The sequence below is a fragment of the Orussus abietinus genome, unplaced genomic scaffold (assembly GCF_000612105.2).
Source record: "Orussus abietinus isolate OABI.00-Male unplaced genomic scaffold, Oabi_2.0 scaffold12, whole genome shotgun sequence".
Classification (NCBI taxonomy): Eukaryota; Metazoa; Arthropoda; class Insecta; order Hymenoptera; family Orussidae; genus Orussus; species Orussus abietinus.
In genome coordinates, this window is record NW_019395990.1 from 1,453,933 (window position 1) to 1,479,952 (window position 26,020).

Sequence of the window (26,020 nt, forward strand, 5' to 3'; positions counted from 1 at the left end):
ATGTCGTCGGCCTCGCAGAGCCCCGACATCGCGTGCGCGAGCCTCCCGCTGGAACTGCTCGCGGCCGGCGCGCTCGGCGTCAAGGAGGAGCGAGACCTCGCCGTCGCCGCGGAGGACCCGTCCTCGTCCCAGGAGCCGGCGGGCAGGGCCAGTGCGAGGGAGTCCCTCTCGGTGATCGTGCCGCCCCAGGACGCGGACGCGGACTCGCGGGACGCCGACTCGGAACTCCTCAGTCCCGGCAAGCTCTCGCCGACCTCCGGCATCAGCGTTTCCGTCGCGAGCATGATCGACGCGACGGACTTCCGGGCGATGCAGCCGGAGCCGACCTACCAGACGCTGACCTCGGTCGCCGAGAGGATGTCGCCGCCGGGTTTCAGCCCGGGCTCCTCGTACGCGACGCTGACGCCGCTCCAGCCGCTCCCGCCGATCTCCACGATGAGCGACAAGTTCGTCTACTCGAGCCACGCCGCCCCCGGCGGGGTCTCCGGGAGTTTCGCGGTCATGCAGAACAACGGCCTCGGCAACATCGGCCTCGGCATGGGAGGCTCGCCCTACGCCTACGACAAGCTGCCCTCGATGGGCATGTCGCCGCCGCACAACTACCCCTCGCCGGGCGCGGGCCTCCAGCCGAGTCCCCTGTCGCCCCAGAGCGCCTACAGCCAGAGCGGACTCAACTCGCCCCACAAGTCGGCCAGCCCGCACTACGAGCCGGCCTTCCTGCCCCGGCTGCAGCAGAGCCCGGCCGCCCTGAGCCCGCCCTCGCCGCCCGCGTCGGCCGCGGCGGCGGCGGCGGCGGCGGCGGCGGCCGCGGCGGCCGCGGCCAGCTTCGCGCCTTCCCATCACTCGCCCTCCGCGCTCGCCGTGCCGGCCGCCTCGCCGCCCCCCCTGCAGACCCAGCTCCAGCAGCAGCAGCAGCAACAGCAGCAACAGCAACAACAGCAGCAGCAGCAGCAGCAACAGCAGCAGCAGCAGCAGCAGCAGCAGCAGTCCATCCAACAGCAGCAGCAGACGATAGCGCACACGCAGCACGTCCAGCACACCTCGGTCGTCATGAAGACCGTCTCCTCGGCCGGCTCGGGCGCCGGCGAGGTCGAGGAGATCAACACGAAGGAGCTCGCCCAGAGGATCAGCGCCGAGCTCAAGAGGTACAGCATCCCCCAGGCGATATTCGCCCAGAGGGTCCTCTGCCGCAGCCAGGGCACCCTCAGCGACCTGCTGCGCAACCCGAAGCCCTGGTCCAAGCTCAAGAGCGGCCGAGAGACCTTCCGGCGTATGTGGAAGTGGCTGCAGGAGCCGGAGTTTCAGAGAATGTCCGCCCTCAGGCTCGCAGGTTAGTTCCCGGGCGGAGGGCCGCTCCGTCTCGGGCCGACGGAAGCCCCTCTCTCCCTCGACGGCCGCGGGAGGACCTTCCCGGTCGTCCCGCGGCCGCCGTCGATCCCCCTCGATCCCCCTCGATCCCCCTCGATCTCCCTCGATTACCCTCGATCCCCGGCACGCTCCGCACCGATTTCGCCGTCCTCGAGTCCTCCCGTCCCCGGCACCCCGCGCGCCGAGAGGGCGCCCGCGCGGCACACGTGCTCCCCACGTGGAGAGGCGTTCCCTTCCATATCATTCGGAGATAGACGCGCGGAATAACACTTTTCGGATTCGACATCCTTTGCCCGACACAACAGCGCGCGCGGGTATTGATCGCGGTCACGCGGTGTGGCGACCAGGGCGCAGCCGCGACCTCGGCGGACGCCATCGCCACGCCGCGTCCACGCTGCCCCTCCGTCCCTCCATCCTTGGCCACCGAGGCTTTGTCGCCGAGGCCGGGAAGACGTACGGGGATTATGGGACAAGGCTGACGCGTTCCGGGCGTCCCCGTCGGCCGAGCGCCCGACCGAGGGTCGCGCCATTAACAGGTGGTGCCCCGACTTTCCCACACGTGGCCGCTCCTTGTCGCCCCTCCGGACGGGCTCCGGACGGTCGACTTTCTTTCGCTCGATTCTCGATCCGGTCGATCGGAAGCGGAGGGCGGTCCCGCGGGCCGAAGTGGCGGAAATTTGAGCGGGTCACGGTTCGGGGTAGGGTCGAAATCGAAACGGAAAACGGGGGCAAGGTCGGCCGACTCGTTCGTTCGTCCCGAGACGGAGGTCCCGGGGGATCCCCCTCTCGGCGCGCGGGAAACCGCGCGGTCCCTGGAGTTCGGCTAGCTTCCCGCCGCGTTCGGTCCCGATCTCGGGGGGATCGATGCGGGGAGAGCCCGTCGTCGAGAAATCGCCGACGAGCTCCTTCGACCCGGGAGGACGAGTCACGAACCGTAATTTGCCTCGCCCGTTTATTTACCTGGCCGAGAATACGGAATGAACTTAATGGAGTCCCAGTTAGCGACCGTACCGGAGGATTCCGAAATCCGTCGTCGCGCCGGGTCCGAGCCGCGTCCGAGCCGCGTCCGAGCCGCGGCTCTTCCTCGTTATCCACCTGCTCGGTTCCGGGAGGGCGGGCGGGGTGGTTTTCAGGCCGTTGTCGGAGCACGCGCCGAAATCCGATACCGATCACCGAGAGAGACCTTACGCGTTCCCGCGTCGTCCGTAGATTATGTTCGAGCTCGGCCGCGGTACGTGCCGGTCCCGTCTCCCCCTCGGCATCCGCGTCGCGCCGGTGCTCGCTTTCCACGGGATATCCTGCCGGTCATCGGATCGCCCCGGGACTTCCAAAACTCGCCGGCGATCGCGACCGATTTGCGGCCCTCGGGTGGGCTTCCGCTCTAAGGGATTACGTCGGTTCTCGGGTGGCTAACGCAACCCTCGGCGGGAATTTCGCGCGATTCGGAAGCTTCTCCGCCGTTCGAGTCGAACGCCTCGCGATCGACTCTTGGGTCGAATTCGCCTCGTCGGATCGTTGATAATCGTAAGGGGACCCCGGTATGCTTCGCGATAAGCCATCCGGTGCTTTGCGTTGCGATCGCGCCTTCGTTTTCGCGATCTAAGTGGCCGAGAGCGGGGCGTCGATACGTTTAGAGTCCGGATGGACTTTCGGGAAAATCGGCGAAACGTGAAAATCCCCTCGATGGCCTTCCTTTGCGAGCCTCGTTCCGCGCGAGATCGATCGCCGTTCCTCGAAGAATTTCCCGCGAACGCCGTAACTTCCTCTCGAAGTGTTTCCCCGGAGGAAAAACGAAAGTCCCGACCTTCCCCGGGACTCTCGCGCCGAAATTCCACCCTTTCCCCCCCGCCGACCGCGCCTCGGAGGTTTTCCGAATTCGGCGCCGCTTTGGACCCTTGACCCTCGGATTTCCGTCGCTCCCCCGAAACGGCCGCCCTCGAAGATCGCAGGAGCAGGAGTAGGGTCTACACGGAAGATTTGCAGCGAGACGACGGCCGAGGGTCGAGTCACCTGGCGAGACCTTACGTTCCGCGCACTCGGGGTCGCACTTCGCCTCCTCTTCTCTCCTCGCGACCGAGTAGGACTCGATGCCACCCCGAAGGCAGTTGCGGCACCGATTCCCCCTGGATGATGCGCCGATAAACCAAACGGATAGACAAAGGCATCGGTTCGAACAGGCATCGAGATTCCGCGATTCCGCCAAGGGAATCCGGAAATGCCTCCCGCTCGAGTTCTCCGGAGCCGGGAAAACCGACGGATCGTTTACGTTCTTTTTTTCGGGCTCGCCGAAATTTTTCTCCTCGCATCTAGGCCAGGGGAGCCAGGGGGGAGGAATCGTTTGCCTTGTCTCCGACCTTCCGTCGGTATCGCGACTCACGGTGCCGAGGAACGTTTTCTCCGGATAACGTCCCTTAATGTATACTTCTCCGGTTTGTTCTTCGCGACATTCACGTTCAACGATTTTTCTCCGCTCTTGCTCGTTCGCGAGGAATTCGGAAAAGAAAATGAAAGCTCCAGAGAACTCGAGATTCCCAAAGAATTCGTTGGCATACGATATTTCGCTGCGATTGAACGAACCATACGAAGCGATTTCCTTCGTTTTTCCTTATTTTTCGTTTCTCTTATTTTAGGCGAGCCGCACCGCATCCAAATTGTCGAGATACCTGTCTTTCTCTCTACCCGTTTGCCGCGTTTTGCTCTATTTTTTGAGAATGCCCATTTTTAAGGTGATTTCCCCCGCGATGCCTCCACTCCTCGCCAGACCTGCCGAGCCCCGAATCCCGAACTCCTGGTTTGCCGATTTTCGGATATTGCAAATCCCCCAAGAGAGCAGTTTCTTTGGTCTGCGCAGATTTTCTTTCCTCTTCGATTCGGTCGTTGATTAGAATTTTCCGCTTTTTTCGTTTCCGAATCCCCGAGTCCCGTGAGACGAAGAGGCTGCTCTCGAAGGTTTGGTTGAATTGAGTTACCTTACGATTAGTTTAATATAAGTTGGACGCGTGCCGCGGATCGACGCGCGATCGTTTGTGCGTTATTTGCGGGCTTAAATTTAAGTTAAATTTTCTTTGGTTCCTTGGTTCAAGGCACGATTTCCCCGTTATTTGCCTTGCTCTCTCTTATTATGTTACTTTGGCCGCTGGCACGACTGCTTTTCCCTTTTCGGTCACGTCGGTTCAATCTTAACGAAATAGAGCAAGACGGATTCACCCGAAATTTGCCTTGCAACGGTTCCGGTGTCTCGTTCTACGTCTTAACTTTTTTTAATCGTTCGAGACGAACGCTACGAATCGACTTCCCTCGCTCCTTTCAAAACATGGGGTTAACGAATACGTCGAAAAATTCGGGAGGCTAGGGCACGGAAACGTGACCCCTCGAAGGGGTTCCGAACGTCAACACCATGGACGCGAGAGTTATCAATTATTATTAGAAATTCATCCCCGACAACGTCGGTTACTAATTTCGAGTTTCGCCGTGTTTTGAGTGCAGTACCGTGTAAGACCGGACGTACGTATCAGCGAGCAGAAGTTCGATAGGAATTTCCATACCCGACGCTCGAAATCCGCCGCGCTGGCGAAACTCGATCGATGGGACGTTTTGCTCGTTTTATTTATATTTTTTTCCTTTTCTTTTTCTATTCCCCCGGCATCCATAACCGCGAGGAACGCCGCGCCGGAATATCGAGAAAATGGAGGGGAATTTTTAATTTTTAGCGAATACATTTTTGTAAAACCCACGGCTCAAAGAAATCGCCGACAAGGAGTTACGGGCCGAAACGCGGATACGGACAAAATCTACCCGTCGACGAGGAGCACATTCCACTTTGACGGGTACATTTCACTTGCGCGACTATACGCGTTATATCGGCACCTCGTTCCGCGGACAAGAGGCAATAATTCTAATTGTACTCGCCGGGGAAAGGACCTGCCGAGTGCCAATCACTGAAACAAACGTGTCGGCGAAATAACAGGTAAAACGTCCTCCCCGTCGACAGGTAGATTTCGTCGACAGTTCCGTTTCGGCGAGCGGCGCTTTTCGTCGTTCCGCGGCAAAGTAATTTCAATTACTCGACTTATCCGTAAAAATCCTGCCAATCGGACTCGTCGGTGACGGATTCTCGGACGAGAATTTTTCTTCCTGCCGACGACGACGACGCGCCCCTCGGGGAGCGTCCCGGGAACCCACCCCTGAGGAAAGGGGTACGAAAGTAGGACGGAAAAAGGAGCGAGGGAAGGACGCGGACCGCGTTGGTTCGGACGACGATCGTCGTTGGTGTAAAGGAGGTAAAAACTGGGCGGAAAAAGGGAGACGCGGGGGTAAGAGACCGGAATCGAGAGCACGCGAGAACCGATGTCAATGAGACAAACGCAAGGTGTCTATCGGTTTGGTTTTAGCCCTGAGCAACTGCTCTGAGAGCGGAGCCGACCCGGAAGCGATGCTGGATACGCACCACCCTGGATCCGGAATCGACTCGCACCACCAACAGTATCACAACTCTTATGGTAATATCAAACTCATCATTAAACGCTCTAATCTAAGCTGCCGGCCCGAGACTTCTCGGTCGATCGATCGCGTAATCGCCCCGCGAACGAGGGGGCGACCGTTTTACTTTCGGAAGCCCGTCGGTTGGCGACTTTTGCGCCAAGGAAACGTAGGAGAGGAAACTCGTCGGAACCCGCGGGAATTCGTTTAACGGGAACGTCCTCGCTTAAAGAAGGATCTGACAGGGCTCGCGTCGCGGGATCCCTCCCGGTCGCGTGCGCTCGATAAGATCGCAACGTACCGCGACCTTCCGTCGCGCTACGCTGCAAATACCCCGACGTACGTATCGCGAACGTATTTCGGTATCGCCGGCGTTGCTGTCGTTGCCGCGAGGACACACAGCGGGCGCGAAAAATCGTTAAATTATTTCGCGACCTTCCGCCGACAAAGAGGAGCGCGATCGATCCGTCGGTAATTTCATGCACGGTGTCGATATCGCTGCCGCGTCGCTTCCAGGAGGCGAAGCGCACGGTAAACCAATTTCTGCCACTCGTAAACACCGCTCCGACTCTATCTTTGCCAGGGAAAAAGCAAAGGAATACTTTGTCCTTTCGTTGGAACTCGATTCGACGACGACGACTCGGACGAACGGGGCGGAGGGCGGTTTTCGTCGCGGTGAACTCGCGCTCGAACGCTTCGGCCCGAAATCTGCGCGGATCGGACGACCCTCGACGAAATCTACTTTGCGTTGCCCTGGGCCGATTTTATGCGCGACTCGTGAACCCGGGTCCCCCGGGTGCGGCGACGAATCTCCGAACTCCGACTCTTCCTCCGGCTCCGGTCTCCGGTCTCCGTCCTCGTCGGTCGCGCGCCCCGAGTTTGTGCAATTAAGCCCCGATAAATAATGGCCCGTAATCAGAAAATCTGTCACGGACCGACGGTTCGTCGACTCGTTTATTAATTATTAATGAATTGAATTTGGGGGGCTGCGGGGACGCGCTGGAAAATTTATCCTCCCCGGGCGCGAAGCGGAGTCCCGCCTCTTTTGCCGGCATAATTGGATGTTCCCCGAGCGCGGTGTCTTTCCAATTTAACGGCCATCGGCCGATAACTGAAATTGACGTGGTCGATTTTAAAAACTGTACGATTTCGTCGCCTCGTCTCTCGTCGAGAGCTCCTCTCCTCTCCTCCCGGTCCGACGCGACGGGGTCCTGCGACTTGGAAGAACCTCGGGAAGACGCCCGAAAGCGGCCGGGTTCTTAAGGCGTTCCCAGGGAAAATATCGGCGCTGCGCGGAAAACTAATTACTTCGTTCCCGATGCAATTAATAGCTATCGCCCCGGCGTCTTTGAAGTCGGGCGACCGAAAGACTCCGCGCAAATTCCGCCCTGGCCGAGTCGTCCGCCGCCGCGGCAAGGTGGAAGCGGTGCCGCTCGAGATACCCGTCGAAAACGGAAGAGCGGAAGAGCACCTCTTTGCGAGCGTTTCCTGCTCCTGAAGGCTCTTGCGGGCGTCGTCGGGCGTTCGACGTTTCTTCTCGCGGTTTCCTCTCCCTTAGGCATCGTGCCGCGTATTAACCTCGGGAGCCCTTTTTTCCTCTAGGAGAGACCGATAATCGGAGGCTATTAAAAATCAGAGGCCCAGGCGGTCCGGTCGAAATTCATTGGCTCGATCATCGGAGATCGTTCCCCCGAGAGACGCTTCCGGGATCGGTTTCCAACCTCTCGAGTCCTCGCCGATTCGGATCGGATTTCTCGTCGAGCGGATGCAGCGTTCCTCCGAAGACGGCTCTCGCCGGGGAGAGTTCTTCTTCGGGACGCTTTAATTCAATTTTAAACATCCCCCCGATTCCGGCCAGCCCTTTCCCGGTCTGCGGCTCGCGGGGGTCCGCGCTCCCCGAATGTCGGCGAAACTTTGGCTTGTGGGATTCGCGGGGGATTTCTCGGCCCCGAGAGCGATACGCGTGGGAACCGGCCGGTGCGGAGTCGGGGAAAGTTCCCGGGGGTGGCGCCGGCCTCTCCGCTGACTAAATCAGATCAATTTCTCGATAATTAAGCGTTGTCCCCTTTTCGCGTATCGGACGGTTTGGGGAAGTCGAGGCGGAAGGGCGCGGAAGAAGTTGGAGTCGCGGGGGTGAGAGTATCTCGTTCCGGCGGGCACGTTTTAAAACACCAGAGGAGCGGTCGGCGCCTCTAAAGCGTCTTCGTGTTCCTCGAGGGTCGATCGAGGGGGCCGCGAGGGGGACTCCTCCTCTTGGCCAAGTTTTCGCGGAAGTGGGAATTTTCCTAAATGTCCGTTCGCTTCCGGTCGGGCCGGCGGTTCCAAAATGGTGGTCGCTCCCGCGCCTCGGTCGGTTCGCGGGCACATTTCCCGCTCTCGGGGAAGTTTATCGCCGGGGGGAACAGAAAGGCCCAGGGAAGCAGATTAAGAGGAGTACAACTTTATCGGAAGTATTGCCATTGTCGGGGCGGCGGCGCGCGAGGATATACCTCGAAATATATGCACCTCCGCGATACACCGGGCACCCCGGCAGAAACGTTCTCGAGATACGATTCCTTCCTCCCGGGGCTTTAATACCGCGGACAAACGTCGAAAGAGATATTCCCCATTTTTCTAAAAAGTCACGTCGCCCGAGCTTCCGCTCGGGCGAAATAAAAGCAGCGAGCGGTATTAATCTTTTGGCGCGTTGGCGCGCAACGGCCGCCCCGCGGCTTCTCCTTCCGGACCGCGCGCCTCCGACTCGACAGAAATCCCGGTCGACGATTACCCGTTATCGAACGATTTCTCGGGGCTAGCCTTCGGAAGCGGGCGGGCGCGAACGAAACGAATTTCCGGTCGGCCCCTCGGCGTCGTTTTCGAGGGAGCGTACTTTGCGGATCATTATTAATTGGCGCGAAGGTCGGCGGGATCCCGCCGTCGTCGAGGAGGAACGAGCGTTTTCGGGGGTCGGCTAAGTAAGACGGAGTCGCGCAACCCGGTTGCTCGTGGACGCGGCCTGGGAGGCACTTGGGGCGCGCTCGCGTAACGAGGCGGCACCCTTTGTAACGGCGGACCGTGCATGTAACGAGTTTCCAATAATGGCTCAGCTGCGTCCACCCGCCCATTGGCTGCGGCCCGGTCGCGAGTGGTCGCGAGTGGTCGCGGGTGGTCGCGGTGGTAGCGAGTGGTCGCCCGCCGCTCGAATCTTCGGCGAGACGGTTCGGTCGGTCACCGGCGAGGTCGGGAAGAGAGACCAGGGAGGAAAAAAAGGAAGGAAGGAAGGAGCCCTCGAGGCCCATCGTATCCGCCCTTCTTTCCCTCGGCCCTTTCCGCGACCCCTTGGGCTCCTCTAAATTCACCGGCCCTGGTCGCTCCTCCATCGGATCCTCTCGGTCCTCTAGTGCTCCGCCGTCTCCGCTCTGAATATGCCCTCGGTTTATAAAACCATCCCTATGTCCTCCTCGGAGCGTCCGCGTGTACCCGGCCGGTACATAGACGCGAATAAGGGGTATACGCGCGTTTTACATGCGCATACAGCCTCGCGGCTTATTCCGCTCCACCCCCGGCCCCGGCCACCTATCGGCCGGTATATAGGCAGTCTATAGTCTATCGATCGGCTCGGGGCTGCGACTTTTAAAAGTAAAACCCAAGAGTCGCGACCAATCCGCTACCCGGCCTCGACTCGGGCCCGGCCAATTGCGCCCCGCTCCAAGGAACGGCCAACTTTCCGCAATTCTCGGGACCCTCCCCGTAAGGGAACCCGGAACGAGGCGACGACTCCGGGGTTTGGGAAGTACCCGCGATCTCGCCCTCGCGCCGTTCCCGCGTCTCGACGACGCTCGCCGACGCTCGTCGACGCTCGTCGACGCTCGGCGAATGTGGGTCAGGCGGAAAGATAAGAAAAATTGGAATCCTCGCAGGACTCCCGCCGTGCCATTTGCCAGGGTCAATTTGGTACGGATACTTTCCAGGCAGGTATCGATTTCTACTTACGACACTTACGGGGGTGCTCGCCTCGTCCGTCGTCGACGGCGACCGCGGCGGGGAAATTCAGGGAAATTCAGGGAAATTCGGGGAGATCCGGGAAGAGTCCGAGAAATTCCGGGGATAACGGCGTTTCGAAGGTCGCACCGGGTTCCTCGAGGCGGTCTCCGACGCGCCGCGAATCGACGAAGGATTGCCTTTAATTAGCGCAATAATTACGGTGTACCCGGGCCAGGCAGGACGCAGGGCACGGTAACGACACTAATGCGCACTCCGGCTAGTCCTTGAGTTATCGCTTAATCAATAATCTATATGTAGCGGCAGCGGTGCCGTCGGCCGAGAACCAGGGTCCACGTAATCGGCACGGCCGTTGGTTAAGCCGCCGCGGCGAACGTCGCACCTGGGGGTCGCGCCGCCGACGAAAATTGAATTTCCCGGAAAATCGGAGTCTTCGAGTTCCGCCGGAGACGGGAGCGCCCCAGGTGGCTCCTCCGCTTTTTTATCGGCGAGCGAAAAAGGACGGCGGCCGCGGTCCGGTAGTCCTTTCGGTTTGCTCGGTAATACGCGGCAGATTAAAGAGAAACGGCTACACGTTCATATTGATTTTTGTCCTCGGTTCGCCGGTATACGTAGAGGGTGGCCGTCGAAGGGGAGACCACCAATCTTTACATCTTTCTCCCTCCGCTCGCCCCTAGGTCTTCCTATCTCCCTCCCGTCCGCGCCCCTCTCGAGTTCCGTCCTCCTTTTTTCTTCGCGTTGCATTCAACCTGTACACCCCGTGCGCCCGGTACTCCCGGTACCCCCGGTACCCCCTCCTGCCCCGCTCTAGGTTGAGTTTCTCTTGCCAGCGGTCCGGGGCGTTCGTCAAAAATACGTGCCGCGCGGCCGGACCGCGACCGGACAGCGATCGGACCGCGACCGACCAGGGCAAACGAGTAACCATTTAGCCGTCGAAATTTTATTTACTCCACTCGAGGACCCTTTTCCGCGTAAGTCGCGAGGCAGGGCGGGGGGAACGAGGATTCTCGATAAAACCGGTAATTGGCCGCTTATTTGACCGTCCCGAAAGGGCTCGGCCGAGGGGGAGCGGGGTGCATCGAAACCGCCCTCTCGCCCCGCCACGTACGTATCGATCATTGGCCGGCATTCGGTTGCTCCTCGTTCCTTTTTATTTCACTTTTTCCGAGCCGCCCGCTCGTCCATCTTTCTCGAGTGCCTCCGCAGTCGGAACGAAAATTATGAATATTTTTCGAAGTATATCCACCGGCTGAAGAGGCCCGCTCCCTCGGATATCGGCTCGCGAGGGAAGCGTCGAAATTTCGCGTCCCCGGCGAAGCGTCCGGCGGCGTCGTCACTTTTAATAAAGTATCGCATAGGCGGTGTTTCGCGAAGAAGGTATGCGCGTGGTCGAGCGCGGCGCTCCGAGGCTAGGGGATTAAAAGGGGGTCGGCAGCCCTTGCCGGCCGGAATAAACCACGGATACGAGACCGAAGTCCAGGGGGTGGAAGTGGGCGGAACTGGGCGGAACGGACGGATCGGGAGGGAAGAGGGGGAGAAGACGGCGGCTCTTCCGGTCTCGCCGGCTAAACCGAACCGACGGAATGCCGAAACTTTTTTCTAATTAAATATCGGCCTCCGTCCGCGACGGTCCAGGGAATTTATTATTTTCGACGGGACGAAGGAACATTTTTCGGAGGGACGGGGCGGTCCGCTTTCCCTCGGGCACCGATTCCAGCCCTCCCGGGCGACGTCGCGAACGGGACCGGTGGGGCAGTCGAGAAACGTCGCCTTCCCAAAAGTCGAGGAAAAGAGGGAAAACGAGGGGGGCATTCCAGGGAGGGTGGGTCGGAATTCCGGGAGCCTCGAGCCCCGATAAATGAAAAATAGGTAATTTTTATTAATTGTACCTTTATTAATTTCCGCGGCTAGCGGGGGCGAGTCCGGAACGCGGCCGGGCGGCTATGTGCGCGTACCTGGCCACCGGAGTACCTAGGTACGCGGAAGCGCGGCTTTGCCCCGAGTACATGGACGGGCATGAGGCATGTGCCACATGGGCGCATGTACCGCGCGCCAAGTCCATGTGGGCACGTAAATACCGAGAGACGGGAGCGCCACCCTCGCGCGGCCGGGTGCCCGGGTACCGCGCACCTGTGGGTACATCGATGCTTATTTTTAATATCGATGTACGGCGGCCACCGGGCCGGGAAAGTCGGCGAGGCGGCGCGGAGGACGGACAGTTTTAGGACGCGGCGGCGACCTCCCTCGTTTCGACGTTTATTGCGAGGCGTCGCGACGCCTAATGCCCGCGACCGTCGCCGCGGTAATAAAGCCGGAAATAATGGGAGGCGGGATTCGCTCCGGGGTTTCCGCGGCTCCGCTTCCTCCCGAAAGGCCTCGGAAGGTCCGGGCCTCCGAGACTCGCCGGCGCTTGGCGTCGCGCTCCACCTGGGCCATCGATCCTCCCCGGATTCGCAGTCGGTCGGGCACCGCGACTATCGTTTAACGAAACGTATCGATAACCGATTCGCGCTCGTCCCTCTAAATCGGGAAACGACATTAACCCGCATCGGGTAATCGCACCTCTCGCAAAATGGCCAGATTCCGAAGGAGCAGCGGGGCCCGATTCGAGTCCGGAGCCGGAGCGAAGGGTGGCGTCCCGGCGCCGATCGATTGTACTTCTTTTTCGAGTGGCGGCTCTCGTCGCTCCTCTCGCGACTCGCGGAGTCGAGTCACCCTCCCCCGCCATTTTTCGAAAATACTTTTTAAACCTCCTCGTGCCCGCTTTCGACTCGATTTTCGAGGAGGCTTTGCGCCGATCTCGCGCGTTTCCGTTTCCCTTCTCCTCTTTCGAACGCGGCCGACGCGGACGGCCCTTCACCGCGTCGCAGTTTCGTCGGCATCCCGTCGGCGGGCGTCGCGTCGTCGAAAGGCGCGCTCCGCTTCTCGGGGTTTATCCAGCTCCTTTCTCCTCGCTATCGAGGCCCCGCCGGAAGTGGCGTTTCGCGGGAAAAAGGCCCCTCCCCTGGAAGGACTCTCCCACGAACGAGTAAACCGCTAGAGATGCCGTCGACGCCGTCGACCCCCTGGACCTTGGATACCGGGCCCGTTCTTTTCTTCGTTCGAGGTCTTTGGCGGTTCCTCCTCCTCGCGGGACGATCGGACTGCCACCCGCGTATATCCCCGTGCGCGCATTTATTTATTTATCGGCTCGGCGGAATCGTCGCGAAAAATCCTGGCCGCGGGATTCTTCCCGATCGGCGTCGCGCGTTTATTTATCGCGGATATCTCCCGGCCTCACCTGGCGGCTCGCTCTTCAGCGGAAAAGCCGCGGGAAATAAAAGGAGAAACGTTGTAGCCCGGCGACGGGCTCGCCGGGGAAACGGAACGAGAGGAAGAGGGGGGAAAGCGTAATCTCCAAAAGGGAGAAAAAGCGAGTGGTATTATTCCCCGGTCGGCGTGTACGTAACGCACCTCCGCGTTCGAGGGGATCGCGAGGGGGTGTAACGTTTTTTCCTCGATACGGATTCGTATTCGCGGATAATTTATCCATCCGGTCGGGCGGTCGCCACTCGTTGGGTTCCATTCCGGGCGACGGTGGAGCACCGGAGGAACGAGAACGTCCAGGAGTCTCGGGCGGTGGACGTATCGATTCCGTCCGATGGGTCGATTCGCGAGCGGGCCTTTGGTTTGGATTAGTTTCCGGCTCCTCCTTGCACGGAGGCAGGTGGATAGAAAATACGAGCACGCTCGAGCGACCGGAGCGGTCGGAGTGGGCGGACCGGTCGGAGCGGTCGGAACGGTCGGAGCGGTCGGCGCGGGCGGAGCGGGCGGACCGGGCGGCCGGGTGGAGGCGCACCATGGAGGCCCGCTCGGGATGGGAAGGTATTGTGTTTATACGCATATCGAGCCTCCGACTCTCTTGTACTCCGACTCCGCGTTTTCCAATATTCGAACCGAACTCTCCGCCGAAAGCCCGGCCTCGAGCCCGCACCGCATCGAGCCGTCATATTTGGACAAAATCGAACGAACGAAACGAAGCGAACGGAACGAACCGAACGAACGAACGAAACGGACGGATCGCGGCCGGACCTTCGTTCCGCGCCCACCGCTGGCTGCCCCTCGAACCTTCATTATAACCCGCGCCGCTTTGCTCTTTCTCTTTCTCTTTCTCTTTTCCCCTCCCCGCGAAGGATTATTATTTCTCCGGAGGCCGCGCTTTCCGATATGCCGTCGGCCGCGCGGAATACCCGGGAACGGCGGGAAACCTGGTCGATCCCTCGAGCCGCGACGGAGGGGCGCGGATCTGCGACGTTTCCCCGACGGAAGCGGCGGCGCGGGATCGGGATATATTTTGGTCGGGACCATCGTATCCCGCGAATTAGAGAAATATCGAGCGACCGGCCTCGGAGATTTCAATTTATTTCCGCGCTTTTGCTCGTTTTTCTTCGTCTCTCCGTTGCTTCTTTTTCCTCTTTTCCGACCCCTCCGGCCTTCCCTTGGTCCGTCCAAGCGGGAATATCGACGGGGCTGCCGGTTGTGGTTAATTTGCAAGAGCGATCGCGTCGCGCGGACGAGCCCCACCCGTTTCGAGACCCCGCTCGGCCAGGTAAGGTTACCGGTTTTCGATCCGGGAAGACGCGTCCGGCAAAAATTCGATCACCCCGGGAAACGAGTCCGGGCAAAGGCGGGGCGACGTTTAGGGAGTCCGCGATTGGATCGCGACTCCTCTTGCGCGGCCGAGGCCGCGATTGAAACGGTAATGCGTTATCGGCCGACTCTCCTTTCGCTTCGGCAGTCCCGATAAATGCGCCGGACAGGTTAACGAGCCGTCCGGCGCATCCCGATAGAGGTGGCACTCCGCTAAACCGTCGACTTCGGCTTTTAATTCGCGATCAAAGGCTCGGTAACGAGCCGTCCGGTCCCTTCGGCCCGGCCCGCCCCGGAAAATCCCTTTTCGCGGTCTGCCACTTTCATGTTACCTATCCGCCCCTCGGTCGCTCAAAGCCGCCGTTTCGGGGACCCGAAGTCGCCGACGGAACTTCCGGCCGATTCCGCGATCGGATCCCGGAGGGCATCGCCCGATCCGGTGGGTCCGCCTCGACATCTCCCTCCCGCTCCTCTTTTGCGCCCCTTTCGCGCCTCTTTCGCGCCTCTTTTGCGCCTCCACCGAGAACCTCTTCGTCGTCCGCGCGAGAAAACGAGCCGGCTCCATCGAAGAGTTCGATCGCCATCGGACGCGGGAGCGAGGAGGGCCGACTCTCGGCGAACTCGGACGCGCCTCTCCCTCTCTGTCCTCTCCCCGGCGAGGGAATTTTCCGAAATTTCCCGCCCCTCCCCCGCCCCCCTCGGGCCGACACGGGGAAATCGCGAGATTCCCCCGTGCCGGCTACGAGGGGCATTTAATCGCTCTTTTTGCAGGGACGGCGGAGCTGTAGAGCGTGCAGGTCGTGCGAGTCGTGCGAGTCGTACTTGCGTTAAGGGGTTGCGGTTGGTAAGATCGTCGCGGTCCTCTCGCGGGACGTCGGGAGGATCGGAGCCGACGGCTCCACCTTGGACGGAGGAGGGAAACGTTGTCGCGAGGACCGTACGAGTTGTACGCCCTGGACGGATTACGGCTCGCGGCGAGGCGCGTCCCGGACGACGCGGTCTCGCGGTCGTGGGCAATTTGCGACTTTCCGAGCGAGCCTCGCCTCGGAGGAAATCGGAGTTGGCGCGAGCGGAAGATCCCGGGCGCCAAGGAGCATGGAGCCACGTTCACGAGGCATCGGGCTTCCTTCTCGGGTCGCGTTTATTAATTCCCGATGTAAAGGGGAGCGCTCTTATTCCGGAGTGCATCGATAAACGTCTCGATGTAAATTTAATCGCGGCGCGATAAAAGGTACTTTGTGCCATGGAGAGCGGCCGCGAGCGCGAGTCCTTTGCGAGGGAACTCGTCGGGTTTTTGCGGACGTTAACGATTTCCGGTCGACGCGGAGTCTCGGAAGTCGCGGGATTGCCCATCGACTCGTCGCCGAATTCGAGACGGTGCCCGGTTTCGCGGCGATTCCGCGGCGGCCCGGTGCGGGACTCGTTCGCACCTTCCAACGTTTCCGCGAAGACGGGTTCGTTTCGAATTTAGAGTGGACTCTATTCGTAGTTGGCAGCCGGGGAAGAGAGACGGAGGGCCCTTCTCTCCTTTGACGCGGTCCCACCGCGCTCGCGAGTCCCTTTCCCCGCGAGAAGCGGCCTCGATCTCGACCGACCCGACGGGCGTCGCGGCGCCGGTCGAGGGACGGACGGGGCCCGAGACCCGCCGGGCCGTCACTTGCTGACCCTTCCGATGTGTTTTGCATTGCAGACTGCCAGATGCGCAATGTTAACGTGAGATCGGTCAACTCTAAAAGAAGGAAAACACCCTCCTCTTCCTGCTTGTGAGTCTCTCAGTTTCGGTGTTCGTAATAATTCCACCTAATATTATTAACCAATGAACGTTGTTGTGGCCGAGAATTCTATGACACGTTGACCACCCGAACACGTCCACCACTCGTCCGACATACTTGCCGATCGAGACTCGCCTCTGCGTTCCGTTAGCGGTTCCGTTCCGTCTTTTCCCCTCGGTCCCGCCGTCCCCTCGATTCTTCGTTGCCGATCTCCTGCCCGTCGCTTCCTCGGGCGCGCGACCTTCCGTTCCCGCGCCTCCCCGGGTCGAGTCCCGACTCATCCTTTGCGGGCTTTGGACGCGGCCGCGCGCTATTATTAACCCGGGCCTCGGTAGGACGGTCAATTGATCGGCGAGCCGCGGGATCTCCTTTGCGCGGGGCGTCGGGACGCGGAAACCGGGGACCGGCCGGGTCGCGGCAAAGGAAATCGCGAGACCGCCGACACTTCCCGACATTTCCCGACATTTCCCGGGCGCCACCGCGCCGGAATCGCGTCCCGCCGCGAGCGGGTTCCGTTAATTAACGAACAACGAGACCGATCGACGTCGATCGGAGCCGGCGTAAGTATCGTTCCCAGTTTTCCTCGAGCCCGCCGAAGCGCTTCCCGGCGCGATTAATGGCCGGCACTCGACGTCGCGACTTCGTTACCGGTTCCGAAACAATCGCCGATTCGATTCGCACCCTCGCGTCCCCCTCTTTGCCCCTTTGGCCTTTTGCCCCACTGTCTCGCTCGACGCGGAACGCGCTAGTCGAGAGCAAACGGTTGCTCCGAGCCGGGCTCGCCTTTCTCCCGACGTCGTCCCCTCCCGTTTCGAAGGACGATCCCGATTTTCTGGAAATTCGAAGGGGACCCTTTCCGGCCCTTTCGTCCTCCGCGTCGCTCCCCACCGGCGGGGAATAATTCAACGCCGAGGTTTCGGAAATTTCCCGCTCGACTCGTCCAATTTCCCGTCCCTCGACTCCGCGCCCTTCGATTCCGATTCTTTCGTCGACTCCTTTTCCATTTTTTATGACGTTGCCCGTTGCCGCGCGATCCCCCGTTTTTGCCTCTTTGCGACGGCGCCGCTTTTTGGCCACCTCGCCACGTTCCGTCGTGCGCCCATTGCGTGGCCACAAATTTTCGCGCTTTCGTCCTCCTGGGTAGACCCGCGAAAATCGAACGATCGCCATGTCGGGTCGTCCTGGTGGAAAGGTCCGAAGGATCGCGGAGACGCGACGCAGGCGTACGCTGCGCCGCGTCTCCGGCACGATCGGCCGTCGATCGATCGATCGATCGATACGGGGGCCGAATCGCGCGTGATCGGAAGTCTTGGAGTCTCTCGATCGCAGGCCTCGATCGCGAGACGCCTGGCTTCGGCGCGCAGCGATTCCGGTCCCGGACCCACGGGGGAGGACTCGGGAACCCAGGGGATCGCCATGGCGATCGGGAACGACGCGGTCGACGATTTTACTCGGGAATCGAGCTGGAATTCGACGTCGAGCTCGAGGCCCGCGCTGGATCGATCGACGCTAGGCGTGTCAAGGCAACGTGGCAAGTTTATAAGCTTCCGACTGGCGACCGAAATGAACCGGAGAATGACGGTCGGATCCAGTTAGGACTCCGGTTGTCAATGATTAACGCACCCGGGTTATTTTCGACAAAATTGGTATTCCTTCCCGTTTCGTTGCATCGACGAGCTACGCCCGAGGGGCGCTTCTTTCCCAAAGTAAAAAGTCACCGCGAGAACGGACCCACGGGCGCGACGAGGTCAGACTTTAAATTTTAATACGAAGCTCGTCGACCGATCTCGATCCTTTCGTTAACGAGCGCGCAAGGTACGGCGGAACGTCCCAACCCCCGCTTCCTCCCTCGTCGTCGATTTTACTTAGCAATTTCGACGCGAAAAACGACTACCGGTCCCGTACTTCCCCTTCGTTACCTCCACCGAACCCGCGAACCAATTTTCGATCTCCCCCTTTTTCTTTCCGAACTTTCATTCGCGTCGGGGAAAGAGTATCGTCTCCGGCCGGAGCACGCGGTTCGGGTGATGGACTCTACCCGAATGTTGAGTTTTCGTGAAATTCCCCGCCCCGAAAGCCGCGAACGTCCAGATCGGAGGAAAGTCGAGTCCCCGAGTCCAACCACGAACCCATCCCTCGACGATCCCGGAGAAAAGGACGGGCAAGACGTTTCCATGCACGCTCGCTGTCCCCGTTTGCCCCGTAACCTCGACATTGCGTCTCGACCCGCGCCAAGACACACACGTACACGCACAAGTCGTATCTTTGCTGCTGCTTTTTAATGCGTAAGCTTTAGGCTAACCAGAGGGCGGATACTAACGGAGGCTGAACGTACGATCGAGGAGCAAGTACGGACACAAAAAGTCACACCTATACGATCCAACGGAGGCATTTTATTGAGAAGCCGCTGCGGTCGGACGAGAGAGAGAGAGAGAGAGAGAGGGAGAGGAAAAGAGAGAAAGAGAGACATCGACACGTTTGCGCGCACCGGTCGACGCGACTCGGGCTCGTAGTTCGAGCGGTCGGTTCCTCGCACCTCGGACGAACCGACGGAATCGCGCGACCAAAATTGCCGGAGAGTCGAGGAGTTTCCCGTCTCGGCCCGGGACTCGCGCCCGAAACGAGGACGAGTCGGAGGATCGGAGGTTCCTTCCTCGAGGGGAAAGTCATTTCCCCTTGAGCCTCGTTCCGGCCGTAACGACGCGAGCACCCCTCTCGCGTCGACGCAGCTTTTACTCCGGAGCATCTTACTACCGAGTAGACACACTCTAAATTCGAAACCGCTATGGATCAGACCCTCCTTTCGCGACTTCGTCGTCGACCGGGCTGGGCGGCTCCCGGCGCCGTTCGGGTACCGGAGGGACGATCCAGAGGACAACCTCGCGGCGCGCGATTCCACGGAGAAGCGTTAGTCGTCCCTCTTCCTCGTCTCGACCGGGCGAGCCGCTCCACGTTTCCAGGGTTCGCCCGACGAGGAACTCGACTCCGCGTCCGGGCGAATCCGAGAGACCCGTCCCCGTTGCGCCCTCGAATCGGCCAAGGAGCAAGGTCAAGGGAGGGGTTCGCGAGTCGACATCGGAAAGACGTAAATCCTCGCTCCGGGGGTGCAACGGATCGCGGTGGAGCGGCCCGCCGGGTCACGCCAGACGTGGGTGGTATTCTGGTAGGTACGTCTCCTCCCCGAAGCCGTTCTCTTCTCTTCCGAGGTTGCTTTCACGGTTTCTTGCTCTTCATTTCCTCCCATTTTCTTTCTTCAGACTTTACTCTTCTTTCGTCTTCGAGGTGCACCCACCTCGAACCTCCCTAGTGACCAATACCGCCCCAGAGACCCCCCACCGCCATAGCCATGACCAACCCCTTGACCCAGGACTCCAGAATACGACCTACCCTCTGCGGGCCATCTAGGCAGCCGGAACTCTCCCCGAGGGGTCGTCGAGAGATTCCTCTGCCTAAATGCCCGATGGCAGCGTCAAGGGGACGCCGATGCGAAGTGTGAGAGATTAAAGCAAAAAGAGGGGGGCTGAAGACACAGGAAAAGAGATAACGAGAGCAAAGAGAGAAGGAAATCGGTCGGTCGTTAAGGAGGAGACCATTTCTCAATAAAACGCCACCGGGCTAGTAGATGCATGGCCAACAATACCAAGAGTAAACTGTATATCGATGAGTTCCTCCACTCCGCGCGTCTTCGCGTCCGTTCGAACCAATTGGAAGGGCGATCGAGCTCCGGAAGAGGGGACGGGAGAGAACCGATCCCACGTCGCCCGGTCGGGGGTGTCGAGCCTCGAAACCTCCGCGAAACGAACTCGAAGACGTACGCGGGGAACGAGCCTTAGGTTGCGACCAGGTCGAGCGTCGGCGAGCGACTCGCCGTTTCCTCGCCGGCGTTCGGACGTATGCCGTCCTATTCACGTGAGCATCTTGCTGCGAAATCGGACCCTGCCCGACATCTCCCAAGCCTGGATCCCTGTTTACCGAGTCGAGGACCTCCGCAGATGTCTAGCTGAATCCCAACCCCGCGCCGTAGATCGAAGCCCCACGAAACGAAGCATGAATCGTACACCGTTACAGCTGGCACGAATCGACACAACGATCCGCGACGCGGGTCGATACGACCCGATACTCGAACGCCGGGGAGCCCATACCGGCGACGACCGACGTCGGTCTCCAATTTTTCGGGAAAACGACCAACCGGCCGGCGAACTCCACGAGACACGTTTCACTCGGCCGAGGAGACTCTGCCCCCCGCTACACGATCGTTCCGGGTCGCGCATCGACGGCGTCGTTGCTTAACGGCGGGGTAAGCTCTTATCCAAAGCCCGATAACGGTCGGGCTCGGTCCAAAAAAGAAGCCGAGTCGCGGATCCGTAATTAAGACGCGCGACGTCGGGGAAGAACCGAGTCCGAGGGACGGAATTGGCTTCATGCGAGATCGTCGCTTTCCGGGCTCGAAAAGAGGGGCCGCAGCGGCAAGAAAAGCGAAAACCGATAAATCGATGAATCGCTGTCAAATAATAAAGGCACGTAAAAGGGCACGCGAGCGTATCAACCGATTCCACTTGATATGGCGATTACGTAAAGCTTCGCGTTACGCGACGTCCCCGGTACCGCTCGATTGATCCTCTAACCGAGATCGCTAAATTATGGCCCCTGCAACCGTCGAATCCACTTTTCGGATCGTCCTTGGACGGTCGCGGAAGGCGCCTCCGCCCGCGGAACGCCGTTTCGTACGTTATATTAATATGTAATATATACGGAGCTATTGGGAACACGTGACGCCGCGGCTCCCATGCGTTTCGGCCCGGGCCAGACCGGCCAATCATTTTTGAGTTATTCCGGAACGAGCCTCCCGCGATCGATCCCCGTTTCGCCCATTTCCCCCCGTGGATGTTTTTGGCCCGACCTCCTGACTGATAGACATTTGATGGTATCGGGGCTATAATAAAGTGGTAGCTCCGAGTCGTTTCGGAGATATTCCGTAAACTCCGCGCGCGGAGGATCGGTCGAACGTCGTTATCCGTCGCGGAAGTCGGGATGGGTCCCTTCAACGGCGGTGGAGGCGCTGATTAACGTCGATTCCTCGGGACCGGGTTCGGGACCGGGTTCGGGATAAGGTTCGGCCCGCCTCAAAGCTTTGGACGGTTTATTCGGCGTAAACACGCGGGAATATGCACGTGGACCGGACGGCCCTTTGAAAGCGCATTCCCGGCTGCGTAACCTTTTGACCTGCTAGACCTCGCCGGCGCGCCTATGCCGTTCTCCACGGGTAGGCCCATCTCCGTCCAAAGCGACCGCGCTAACCCCAACATCGTCCCGCCCTCGCTTCCGCTTTTGTTGCGTTTGTACCTTGGAGCCGCGACTTTGAAACACGTTTGATTAAGCCCGCCCGGCCAGAATGTCTCTGATCGTGGCTTTTTCCCCCCGCGTAATGGCCTCTTGGTGCACAATTATATCAAAGTGTTGCGCAGTTCGACGCGGTGCACAAAGTGTCGCGAACGGCCGCGCCGCCGCTGCCGCCGCCGGCGTCGCGAGCCTTCCGCTCCGGAGCGCCGCCAGCTCTGACGGAAAGCGAGCCGTGCGGTCGGTTCGCTCCTTTCCGATCCCCCGGGTCTCCGGGTCCCCGATCCGAGGATCGCGCGATTTCGGTACCGGACAGGGACCCCGAACGTCGCGACGGGTCGGACAGGGGAAGAGGAGGATTCGTTTCCATTCCTCGGCGCGAGCGATCGCGGTCGATGCCGACCAGGGAAAGCGGAAGCGCCTCCGCGTTGTTGCGCCGTCGATTCGCGCATATTTTGTCCCAAAATAAACATAAATTCCTCGTGGGCAGCGTTTACGTGACGTAGGAGTACTTGGATGTAACAATGGGGGCTGACAGGCTTTCCCTTCCTTTTTTTTTTTTCCGTTTGTCGCGACAGGTTTGCAAAGTCCTGTCAATAACGAATACATCAATCGTTCCTCCTCCGTACCCTCGCCCTTTGTTCGCTCTCTTTGTTCCGTCAACTTTTCTTTTTCCTCCTTTATCGTTCACGGCGGAATTGCGCATTTATTCTTACGCTCGGACCCGGCCCTCCGGGGCTGCAATCGTTGACATCGTTGCAAAATTGCATAAATCCTTTCATACAACTTTGAGCTCGTTCTGGTTCTTCGCCGCAACCCGGGCGGTCCCGGCGATCGGACGGAAAAGGTGTCGCGTCGTAATTTTGCGAGGGACGCGGAACGATTCGACGGTCGCGGCACGGCGGATAATTGAATCGGCATAAATAACGGTGGCTATCTCCGACGGTGGAAGACAGAGGGTGAAATTTTTCCGAAATTATTTAAACTCGGCGAAGGGCGGAGAGGGAATTGTTGGCCACTCTCAAAATCGAGGAGGACTATTGATAGAATGGCACCAACGTTAACGCCGATCGCATTAAAGGGATTGGTGGACGGAAGAAAGCACGTATCCAGAACTATTGTCAATTTAATACCCGACTATTTTCGGACCCTCGCGAAGGAACAATCGATACCGCCAGCAAATCGGGTCGCTGCGTTTCCCTCGCCTGCCTTTTCCGGAGACGGCCGTAAAACTTTGACGAAAACCTACCGACGGTTCTTTCGCGACGTTTCGGGCTTTGGACGAGGACGAGCTTCGAGGTCGGCGGAGTTCGGCGCCGAGCGTCCTCGAGCGGGGGCTTACCTGCCGATTCGGCCGGACCCCGGCCATCGACGTGCACGGGGGGTTGACGCATCGAACATGGCAGCTCGACGACATCTCCACCCAGCGCGTACAGCGCGACACCACTCGTTGTCCCGGTCAGATACAACACGTCACACACGCATCGCAACCCCCGTAACCCCGCCCCGCCCCGCCCCTTAGTGAAATGTTCCTAATGTAGTTTTAAGTTGGGATCCGTGTATGCTACTCAATTTCTCCTTCCTGGACTGTACGTGTTATGTTTCTTTAATGTGTATCTGTACATCCGTAGCTCCTAAGTACGGCGATTAAGGCGGACGTCGCCTAGCGATCCCCCCCGTCCGGTTCGCCCTCGCTCACGCCTCTCTCTCTTTTTTTTCAGCTGCACAGATTCCACAACGAGGAAGTAAGTATTCCACGTGCGAGGTCTCGTTAGCCAAAGAGACTCTCTCGCCGAGGCACGATTTACGAATCCTCTCTTCCTCGATCGTTTCAGCATGCAAGAGGAAAGAAGAGATGGCGAGCCAGGCCGAACACCAACAGCCCGCCCCCAAGAAGCCGCGCCTGGTTTTCACAGACCTTCAGCGCCGTACTCTACAGGCTATTTTTAAAGTGAGTGTCCACCCTGAGCGACGATTCCGTTGAGACGGCCGTCGGCTAGCTTCTCCGTCGATTGCCGGGGACATAGGAAAAACGGCGACTCTCCCGGTCGGCGACGCGATCCACGTGGAGGTGCATTCGCGTCGGTACGCGAATTCTGCGGGGAGTCCACGGCGAGTCCACATCGATCCGTCTTGAATAATTTCGTAGTCGGTTCTTTAACTGCCCTCCGCGTTTCGCTAGTCGGTGGAAGCGGCGTTTAAGGGCGAGTTTCCCGCCGATCCTCGATGTCGGTCTCGAGCTCGCTAACGAGATCGATCCGTTCCCAGGAAACCAAGAGGCCGTCGAAGGAGATGCAGGTGACGATCGCGCGGCAGTTGGGCCTGGAGCCGACGACGGTGGGCAACTTCTTCATGAACGCGCGACGCCGCTCCATGGACAAGTGGAAGGACGAGGACCCGAAGACGGTGGCCGTGGACGAGGGCCAGCTCTCGCCGACCATCGGCATCAGTCCGCGTCAGCCGAGCGACGTTTTGTGACACACGTCCGACCACGAGGAGTACCACGACGAGTCGCCCGAAGAGGACCTCTCCTTTTCGTAAGGGCCGAGTTTCCGCGAGAGTCTCCGGGGCCCGTTCGACTTTTGCCGGACTCTTTCGACGCGGCCGAAGGCGACGACTCTGCCCCGCGACAGCGGAGGACCGGAGGACCGGAGGACCGGGCCGAGGAGAGGGGAATCCTCGGCTTAGGCCTTGGTCGCGAGAAGCGACCCTTCGCCGATTGCCGACGATCGCGACAGCTTGCGGCCGACCGAGTTTCACCCTTGGTGCCATAATTTGCCATATTAGTCTAAGTCATCGGCAAGGTTTCCTTTATCCGCGACCTCAACTCAGTGTTCGTTCTAGTCGGTTTTATTCGGGGCGTTTACGCCTCCTGGAAGACTCGCTCGTCTAGTCAAAATTCGGGATAAGTTTAGTCAGGTTTACGCGGTTGCCCGCGGGAGCGGTCAACGCTCGCGTTTACGACCGACACGAGTCGCACCTCAAGTATTATTTCTAATAATTTAATCTCGCGTCGTCCTTTATCGTAAGCGCTTTTTTACGGCCGGTGCCGGACCGTCGTCGCGATTACGAACTAATCGGTTATCGAAGTCGCGCGGAAAGCTCGGAGCTGGCAAGAGTCTCGAGGCGAGGAAGGGTACCGACAGTCCGCGACGAATAATCGCCGGATCGGGCTCCGATCGCTGGAAAGATCCGACGCGATCGAAGACGGGAGAATCGTGCACACGCGAGGAGAATCCAAAGCGGTATGGATTATTTTGGTACACTTACCCGTAACCTCCTTCGATCGCGCGTCGCCACCGGGTGTCGGATGTTTTCAGTGGATCGCTACGAGCGGACTTCCGGTCCCGGAGGTGGGAAAAGAGTCGTCGAGCAACCTTTAGGCAATCGGAACCAACGGAAACTCGACTCGTCCATTCCTCGGTGGTCGTTTCACCATGTGAAACCTATAAGATAATGTATTTTGTGCGCGGCGACGCGATCGCGGGCACGGTGCCCGCCAAGTGATACGCGAGTGCGCGGTGAACCAAGATGGACGCCTCTTTGCGCGAGAACGGAACGGAACGGGAGTCCTTCGGAGGGGCCGTAAACGGACCTCTGGACGGACGGATTAACTAGAAGTATTCTAAGGGTAGCCAAGGAACGACAGACACTCGTTGCGCTAGCCGGACCCCCAAAATGGCTATGAGAAATCTCCGATATATCCCGATCACTCGTCTCTTTTTAAGGTAAACCTCTTAGACCTCCCTTCGACGAGATCGAGGCGTCCCCGCGTTCTCCAGGGTACGGTAGCTCGTTTCCCTCAGGTCCTAAACGATTTACGATCCATCCGTAGACTTAGTAAGCTTATACAAATTTGGCAAGGTGAATCATACTTTTTTATGGACTTTGACGACGGAACAAATTCTCCGGTATCGTTGGTATCCAAGGAAGCAATTTACCTGGAGAACTGCAGTCATCGCGAAGGTCCGCTAAAGGACACCTCGATCTCGTTCCTTAGCGGTCTCGAATCCGTAACGTAGTATAGTTTTTTTATGAAGTGCGGCCATTTTCGTACCGATACCCGTGGCCTCGCTTCGACGAGAAAACTCTGCAATTAACCGTTGCTTCGCACCAAATCGAAATGCCCAAAGAAACCGACTTCTCAAGGGGTCTGCTAGGAAGAAATCAGGGGAAAACAAAGTCCTGGGGAAATATACCGGAAAGGCATGGTTGACTCGAAGTCATTGTATAAATTCATCGTACCAAACGCGGCCCTCGTCGGCCGCTCGATTATGATCATATATAGTACAAAGTAAACATATATTAATTGTAATAACGGTTAACATTAAGATCGATGAACGGATGAGTGAGTGAAAGTCGCTGTCGGAGGATTTTCGAGGTTCTCTTGGGGGTCGAAAGACCCCCACGAGATCTCGACGAAAAACAAAGAGCTTTATGGCTTGCAGAACTTC

At 59.2% G+C, this 26,020-nt stretch overlaps 1 protein-coding gene across 1 annotated transcript; it reads left to right on the forward strand.

Moving 5' to 3' along the window:
• LOC105698701 (homeobox protein onecut) lies at positions 1-24,044 on the forward strand. Its single transcript, XM_023434060.1, has 5 exons — positions 1-1,330; positions 5,760-5,867; positions 23,288-23,311; positions 23,402-23,517; positions 23,835-24,044. Exons 1-5 carry the CDS (start codon positions 1-3, stop codon positions 24,042-24,044), a joined length of 1,788 nt encoding a protein of 595 aa, XP_023289828.1.
• Positions 24,045-26,020: the final 1,976 nt, after the last annotated feature.